A 9,117-nucleotide genomic window follows, 5' to 3' on the forward strand; every position below is an offset into this window, starting at 1 on the left:
TGTCACAGTTGTCCGTTCAGAGATATATGACTTATAAGTTCCGATACTCGTCAGTTCATCTTACTGCTATTGGAGGATGGACCACCCTCCAATAGCAGTAAGACTAATGTCGTTGGATAGGTCTTGTCAATAGGAATAACTTTTGCTTTGACAGCTTTGTTGTCAGAGTGGTCCGTTCAGAGATATTTGACTTATAAGTTCCGATACTCGTCAGTCGGAACTTATATGACCATCCATATCAAGAGCTATCCAACGATGTTAGTCTTGGAACTTATAAGTCAAATATCTCTGAACGGACAACTGTGACAACAAAGCTGTCATAGCAAAAGTTATTCCTATTGACAAGACCTATCCAACGATGTTAGTCTTAATGCTATTGGATGGTGGTCCCAATCTGCCCATTGTCATTTCCTATAGCAAGTTTATTTCAAATTTGCTGTCTTACAGCAAATTGTGAAAGTAAGTTTGCTATGGCAACTTTATTTCAAATTTGCTGTAAGCTTGTGAAAGTTAGTTTTCTATGTCAAGTTTATTTCAAATTTGCTGTAAGCTTGTGAATGTAGTGGTTATATAGTGGCCCTGACTGCTATGCCGCAGGTCCCGGGTTCAATTCCCGGCTGGGGCAGATATTTTTTTAAAGATTTAGGTAGCTGCAATTTTCAGATTTTTATTTTTATTTAGAGAACTTTATTATTCCTATCAATTAAGCATGTGGCGGACACCTCGCCATACAATCAACAGATGGCGCTCGGAACGCAAAACACGGAACATGTATGGAAACGAAGCAATTCTCTATGAAATCCTACATCGCGCATTCGAAGTTTTTCACCTACGCTGCTATATACAGGGTTATTGGTAAGTAGACCAGATCCTTTCAGGAGGTGATAGAAGAAGGCATTTCCAGTCGATTGAACCCAATAATGCATTATCCTAAACTTAACCATTTCTAAGATATTTAATATTTAAGTTTTTTTTAATTTTTTGCCAAAATTTTATGCTTAAAACCGAAAATAAAAAAAACTAATTCAATAATGTTTTTGGTTGTTTTGCATAAGTATCACCTTAATAAACTAATAAAAATAATCAAATATGCATTATTCGACTTTAATTAGACATAATACCTCAAAATAGTTAAACATTTTGAAAAAATATTCAAAACGCAAAAACAAATACCTAAGTTTAATTAAAAAAGAATTTCATATGACATTTTTTTGTGCACTTCAGTTTTAAAACATGGTCAACTAATAAGCTTTTAAACAAGATAATTCAATATCAAATCGATTAATGTATCACCAAGATATGGCCAAAACAACCAGCACAGACGGACAAAATTCAACAGGAAAACTGACAAAATTATGGGCTAATTTTGTCAGTTTTCCTGTTGAATTTACAGGTAAAAAGTGTGATTGTTTTTAGTCCTGTTGACTTTTGTATGGAAACCCATGCTGAGATTTCTCCGCTTTCTCTGGTTGTTTTGGCCATATCTTGGTGATACCTTAATCGATTTGATATTGAATTACCTTGTTTGAAAGCTTATTAGTTGACCATGTTTTTAAGCTGAAGTGCACAAAAAAACGTCATATGAAATTCTTTTTTAATTTAATTTATTTGTTTTTGCGCTTTGAATATTTTTTCAAAATGTTTAACTATTTTGAGGTATTATGTCTAATTTAAGTCGAATAATGCACATTTGATTATTTAACTTAGTTTATTAAGGTGTTACTTATGCAAAACAACCAAAAAAAATATTGAAATGTGGCTAGTTTTTTTTATTTTCGGTTTTAAGCATAAAATTTTGGCAAAAAATAAAAAAAACTTAAATATTAAATATCTTAGAAATGGTTAAGTTTAGGATAATGCATTATTGGGTTCAATCGACTGGAAATGCCATCCTCTATTACCTCCTGAAAGGATCTGGTCTACTTACCAATAACCCTGTATACAGAGCCCCAAAACTAACCGTTGGGCAGCAAGTTAATTGGATAACCGGTAAAAACCTCGACCACAGAAGAACGCGGACTCTGGTGTACTCGACCGTTCACCAGCACCTGGGACAGCACACTTCACCTCGGCAGGTCAGCAAGCAGAGCCAGTCTCTCCTGGTCGACGCAGCACCCTGCTACTATGCTCTCCACTGCAAATATGTCGTGTGGATATTGCAGTCTTTTTAACCGACTTCAAAAAAAGGAGGAGGTTCTCAATTCGTGGGGATCTTTTTTTTTTTTTTTTTTTATATTTTTTTTTATGTATGTTCACCGATTACTCCGCCGTTTATGAACCGATTTTGAAAATTCTTTTTTTGTTGTATTGGGTTGAGCTTCCAGGTGGTCCCATTTTTTTTTCAGAATTTTATCTCACCCCCAAGGGTGGGTAAAGGGGTAAAAACAGGGTATGAATTTCAATTTTGGGCACATATTAACCGATTCTAATGAAATTAAGAACGTAAATATAGTTCTTATAACAACCTTGACGTGACCTTGAGCTGATCTGATGATGGAAACGGAAGGCAGTCAGGGGAACTCCTCAACGGTATATAGCAACTACTTCGTGTTTAGGCTTGAATGATTCGTATTGATTAGTAGGACATTTTGGTATCATTTGCACCTTACTTTTGATTGAAAATGATTACAAATAAACTAAAAACTATTAAATAAAATAATAATTAAAAAAATTAAAAAACCGACTTCAAAAAACCACTAAAATGTAAGAAATAATTTAAGGTTTACACAAATTCTACTCGTATGAGACAGTACAAATATACCTAAGCAGGAACTGTTCTTTTTTGAAGTTGGTGCCATATTTCTTCAGATTACTTTGTCACCGCACCAACATCAAAAAAGAACAGTTCCTGCTTAGGTATATTTGTACTGTCTCATACGAGTAGAATTTGTGTAAACCTTAAATTATTTCTTACATTTTAGTGGTTTTTTGAAGTCGGTTTTTTAATTTTTTAACCCGATAATTATGCCAATTTGTCGTGTCAAGAATGCAGCAAGAAAGTTTGTTTAAGGGAAACTAGAAAGTTTGATTTAAACTTGCCACAAGTTTACTCACTGGCCTCATCAGACTTGTTGCAAGTCTTCTCATTTGACAGTTCAAACTTAATGCAAGCCTGAAACAAGTTTAAATTGCTATCTGGGCTTGTTCTATCGCTAACGATGCATGAGCATTTTTTGCCAAAACTTAGAAAAACTGAAATTACCTATGGCGATAATTTTTTTGTTTCACGAATTATCAGAGCATTTAAGTATATTTTGACATTTTGGATCTGAATAACAACAAGTCTGATGTTGACCCACAGCCGCTGCTGCTTCAGCGGCGGTGGCCAGGGCCGACCGCATCGTCGGTGGAGAGATCACCACCATCGAGGAACATCCTTCCATCGTGCAGCTGGATTACCTTGGTCAGCTCAGTGGAACTTGGCACCAGAACTGCGGGGGAACCGTCCTGACCCCTGAATTTGTAGTCAGTGCTGCTCACTGCACGGCGTAAGTATACTTGCACTAGTTTTTCCTAACAGCATTCCGTAGGAATTCCAGGTTATATAGCATTTGTGTTAATCCAGATTGCCAGACAAATCTCATAAAGATTGGCACAGCCGTTTTCCGTGAAATGGTATCAAAAACATCTATCGAAAACAGCTGACAGCTGATTGGACTGGCTAATCCTATCCATGACAAACCCTGGTTCAGCCCTTGTGTTTACCAGCGGAAGTTACAAGACAACAAAAGCGTCCATGCATCGTCAGCGTCCCCTGGGAGACAAGCATTTCAGCTTACAAACCTATCGCAATAGCATCGCTGCAAAAGTAGTTATAGTTAGAGACTTAAATTAGGCTGCGTCTCTAGTACGCTATCTCTAAGGAGTATGCGGCGTTACGGGTGCCTAGCAAGCAGTATCCCTTTACTAGGAACGCAGCCTTCATCATCATCACAACCCATCAAGTTGTACCCATTGCTTATACACGAGCCTCTTTCTAATGAAGGTTTTTAGGCCTTGTCCACCAGGCTGGTCTAGTGCGGGTTGATGGACCGCAGCCATAACCAGTCAAAATCACGTTGTAACTTTTCCTTCCTCACTTCTAGCAACAACGTAACCCCTCAGAGCGTCGCGTCCGAGCTGGAACCACCATCCGCAACAGCGGAGGCCAACTCGCTTTCCGTCTCTTACTACCGGAACCACCCTGACTACGGCAAGAAAGAAGACTTTGACTGTGACATCACCTTTATCAGACTGGCTAAGAGACTGACCTTCGGTGCTTTGGTTCAGCCAGCTCCTATCAATGCTGCGGGGTCTGAGATACCTGATGGAACCGTTGTCGTCCACGCTGGATGGGGTGACATGTAGGTATTCTTTGTTTGTGCAAGTTCATTCAACAACAAGCGTCCGTAGTGGAGCTAGATTCAGTGATCGTAACTACTACAGACTACTCCCAAAAAGTTAAGCAACATATGGCACGGTCACTCATTGATGGGGACGGGTGACCGATTTAAAGTAATTGTTTTCTGGGCGCTTCCGTGCTTCGGACGACGGCACGTTAAGCCGTGATTGCTGGTTGTTGTTTCAACAGCAGTTGTAAAACTACATCAGAACCCTTCAGGCAGCTTAAAACATGTGATGATGATGATAAATTGCTTCTTATTATTATCTTCTTTGAGCAAGGTACAATAATTGCATCGCTATATCTGCGTGACGTGACTGTGTACACCGTCAACCATGCCGAATGCGTTAAACGCTACGAAGACTACGTGACCCATGTGACTGACAACATGATTTGTGTTGGCATCCTCGATGTTGGAGGCAAGGAAACGTGTCAAGGAGATTCTGGAGGCCCTCTGTACCTGAACGGTATCCTTGTGGGTATTGTGTCGTAGGCCAGTGGCTGTGCTGACCCGTATTACCCAGGGGTCAAAACTAAGGTGTCTGCTTTCACCAATTGGATCCTAGAAAATGCGCAGTAGTTGTGGTCTGGTGGTGGCATCCTGTTTCAACTAGAATGCAAGCCAAACTCAATATGCCACAGTCAAGCATGATTAAATGATTCATTTTTTATGGTTTTGTTTCATATTATTATCCTCTATACTGCCTTCACTATGGTATAGCTAGTAAAATCTTACTTGTGTTGCAGAACGTGTTAACGTTAAATCTAAGTAACCGAAAATCTAACACTAGTTAGCAGCGATCCTTGCTTCATAAATAATGCATAATTAATTTCGATGTTATCGCTTAAAATTTGTGAAGATTATCATTGGAGCCTTCCGTATCTACTGTGGTTATCTAAATATCGCCATCATCGCTTATGAACCGTATCCAATATTTGGATATATCAGATACGGCTTTAAAGCGGTGATAGCGTTACGGATTTGTAAGGAATATTATTGTAAAATGAAACCATGTGCTACGTGAATACTGTTCATGTGATGATGGAAAACATCTTGAGGAAACCTGCACTTAGATAGTAGATGTTTAGGTACTTACCTTTAAATACATCATTCAACAAAATAGCATATGACATATCACATTACAAAATATATTATATAAGCGGCGAACAGCTTCGCTAGCAAGTCACTTCTCACTATGGTTTCGGCGTTTACAGTAGTGAGCATAATGTAAGCAGTTGTGTATGTAAATTTGACTAATTTGTAGAGTGTTAGGATTAGATCAATGAATATTGAACATAGTTCCTAACAAGGATTATCTATCTATTAGAAGATTAAGAAGGATTAGTGAAAAATATGGCGCTTATCTAAGTATAAAAGAAAATGAAAGATAAATAAAACACTTCTGTAGAGTCAACAATGATTAGCTGGGCTGTACTTCTTTTAGGCGGTAAGTAGATATATTATATTATAGCATATTTTACAGTCATAATTTAGCTAGGTATAGTCAATTTTCATAATACTCTCAAACTAGGTTCTTAAGTAGGTAGTAAGTAAGAACTAAGTCGAGCCGAGAGCCAAACGAGCATTGTCTTCTAAACAGTCGCCCAGTCGCTCAGTGGACGGTGAGCTGCGAGTACGAAGCTGGATGGAGGCCAAAAAAAGTTTCTATATGTACCACTATGGGCACCTTAGGACAGCAACATAACTAGAGAACCAGGATGGTGTTATGGGTTAGTATCAGGAGATGTGGGTTAATTATTATTTAGAAAGGATTTAAAATCCCTAAAATTAAGTATAGGTACCATTGTGCTCTTACGATGAAGGAAAACATTGCGGGGAAACCTGCATTGCACATCGAAATTAAGCACATCTAGATGCGTGAAACCACCAACCCGAAGTGGACCAGCGTAGTGAAAGGCAGTTAAGACTTTATATGCACAACGGTTACATTCGAGAGGGAACTAACACCTCCACAGACAAAAGACTAGAATATACTTACCTACAATTATAAAAACAATTTATTTATTATTATGGTTTGTCACATTATCCACAGCCGCTGCCGCATCAGCAGCGGTCCCCAAGACCAACCGAATCGTCGGTGGACAGATCACTTCCATCGAGGAGCATCCTTCCATCGTGCAGCTGGACTACCTTGGTCAGCTCAGTGGAACTTGGGCCCAAATTTGCGGGGGAACCATCCTGAACCAAGACTTTGTTGTCAGTGCCGCTCATTGCACAGAGTACGTATTTGAATTTTTGCTATGCTATATAAGGTTTGAAACGAGTAATGTGCCCGGGTGACGTGTCAGTAAACTGATCAACTACCTTATAATACCTGGGCCCGGTGCAATCTCAGTAGCTTGTAACTGACAGCTAATTCCACTGGTTAACCTTTTTAATGATAAACCCTAGTTGCTGGTGTTGGCCAGCGGCAACGCTAAGATGACGAATTATTACAAACTCGTCGCATATGCCATGAGGGAAAAGTGTGAGTTTCCGAAACCATTGAAATTGCATCTCTGCAAACAGTCGCCATGGATGAGGGACTGAAGCTGTGTCTCTAGAAGGCAAATTCTATGAGAGGCGTATCGGTGTACTCTACTGAGTGTTATGTATATAAGGAAGTGGACGAGACAGAACCAAGATTATCTATTCTTGGACCTGCAGAGCTCCTATCTCAGCTTTTGCAACATACAGACTTGCTGCTCCAATTTACATGGGAGCTAGGACTGGCTGAATTAGGAGGATATTATGTACAAAGGTTCCACTCGAGAAAGAGTTTCACCATATTAGTGATATTAGATAGCCTTTACGGGAACACAGCAAAATTACACTGTAACTTTTTCTTCCTAACTTAGCAACAACGGTGCTGCCAACCACCGAGTTCGTGCCGGCTCCGCCATCCGCAACAGTGGAGGTCAGCTCGTCTACGTCTCTTACTACCGGAACCACCCCGACTACGGCAAGAAAGAAGACTTTGACTGTGACATCACCTTGATCAGACTGGCTAAGAGACTGACCTTCGGTGCTTCGGTTCAGCCAGCTCCTATCAATGCTGCGGGGTCTGAGATACCTGACGGAACCGCCGTCGTCCACGCTGGATGGGGTGACATGGAGGTATTTTTCTAGAGCTAGCTTCAGTGATCGTAACTACTATAACCTACTCCCAAAAAGTTAAGCAACATATACGCGGTCACTCAACTCATTCATTGATGGGGATGGGAGATTGATTTAAAGTGGTTGTTTTCTGGGCGCTTCCGTGCTTCGGACGGCACCTTAAGCCGTGGTGGCTGGTTGTTTTTTCGACAGCAGTTGTAAAGCTACATCAGAACCCTTCGGGCAGCTTAAAATATGTGATGATAATATTAAATTGCATCATATTATTATCTTCTTTCAGCAAGGTGCAATGACTCCATCGCTATATCTGCGTGACGTGACTGTGTACACCATCAACCATGCCGAATGCGTTTATCGCTACGAAGACTACGAGACCCATGTGACTGACAACATGATTTGTGTTGGCATCCTGGATGTTGGAGGCAAGGAAACGTGTCAAGGAGATTCTGGAGGCCCTCTGTACCTGAACGGTATCCTTGTGGGTATTGTGTCGTGGGCCAGTGGCTGTGCTGACCCGTATTACCCAGGGGTCAAAACTAAGGTGTCTGCTTTCACCAATTGGATCCTAGAAAATGCGAAGTAGATGTGGTGGTGGCATCCTGTTTCAACTAGAATGCAAGCCAAACTGAATATGCCACAGTCAAGCATGATTAAATGATTCATTTTTTATGGTTTTGTTTCATATTATTATCCTCTATACTGCCTTCACTATGGTATAGCTAGTAAAAACTTAGATTTAACGTTAACACGTTCTGCAACACTTGAAGAGTACGGTTAGATTTTCATGTCTTCTTCTTCTTACCGTGTTGGTGATAAACACTAGGGTTAGCAGCGATCCTAAAGCTTCATAAATAATGCATAATTAATTTCGAAGTAATCGCTTAAAATTTGTGAGGATTATCATTGGAGCCCGAGTTGCGTTTGCGCGCTTGCCGTGGTTGAACGTTTACCTGCCTCATTCGTGTGCGCAAAACAGGTTCGCGATAAGCAACGGCGACGCTAACTATACCTACCGTACCGCTCGACATGTTATCGCGCTATGAATAGTGACGGCGAATTACCGGACAATGATGAGTACCTAAACAACTCGTTGGAGGTAGAACCTGCGTCGCAGAGCGAGATCGGGCCCTGTACGGACGACTTGGGTGTTAATGCAACGGGTAAGAAAAGGAATCGAGATATGGATTTAAATGAAATCTGGACTGTTGTGGAGAGGGGAAAGAAGAGACTAGCCGTCAGCGGCGATGAAGAAGGGCGAGTGAGAATACCTACTGAACGAATTGAGATTTGTATGACATCTAAAGAGAAGTTACCTAAGTAAATTGGGATGGCGCGGTTACTTAAAACTGAAGGAATTACCGATGTTATTAAGATCAAATATGTTAACTTTTACAAAGCACTAATTCAATTTATTAAGGAGACGAGCGCTGGGAAACTGATTCAAAGTGAGAATTTATTATCAAAGGGATACAAATTTTCGAAAACTCTTGATGTCGGAATTTCGTATGGAATTGTGAGGGATATTGAACTGGAACTTACCAACGATGAGATTTTAGAAATGTTGTCTAGTACCATCAGCATTATCAATGTGAAACGCCTAAACAGGAGAAGCGAAGAC

The 9,117-nt window shown here is 40.1% G+C and overlaps 1 protein-coding gene across 1 annotated transcript; it reads left to right on the forward strand.

Moving 5' to 3' along the window:
* Window positions 1-5,670: 5,670 nt before the first annotated feature.
* On the forward strand, window positions 5,671-8,168 carry LOC125491082 (trypsin, alkaline B-like). The gene is made up of 4 exons (XM_048632164.1): window positions 5,671-5,829; window positions 6,436-6,622; window positions 7,241-7,499; window positions 7,780-8,168. Exons 1-4 carry the CDS (start codon window positions 5,799-5,801, stop codon window positions 8,080-8,082), a joined length of 780 nt encoding a protein of 259 aa, XP_048488121.1. The 5' UTR covers window positions 5,671-5,798; the 3' UTR covers window positions 8,083-8,168.
* Window positions 8,169-9,117: the final 949 nt, after the last annotated feature.

Source organism: Plutella xylostella, chromosome 31 (genome assembly GCF_932276165.1).
Source record: "Plutella xylostella chromosome 31, ilPluXylo3.1, whole genome shotgun sequence".
In the NCBI taxonomy this organism is placed as follows: Eukaryota; Metazoa; Arthropoda; class Insecta; order Lepidoptera; family Plutellidae; genus Plutella; species Plutella xylostella.

Bases quoted from the DNA above. Each gene is read 5' to 3' on its own strand.
- LOC125491082 (XM_048632164.1), top strand. From the start codon at position 5,799: ATGATTAGCTGGGCTGTACTTCTTTTAGGCG. The intron at 6,623-7,240 runs GTACGTATTTGA...TTCCTAACTTAG, and splicing joins AGTGCCGCTCATTGCACAGA to CAACAACGGTGCTGCCAACC. The intron at 7,500-7,779 runs GTATTTTTCTAG...ATCTTCTTTCAG, and splicing joins CTGGATGGGGTGACATGGAG to CAAGGTGCAATGACTCCATC.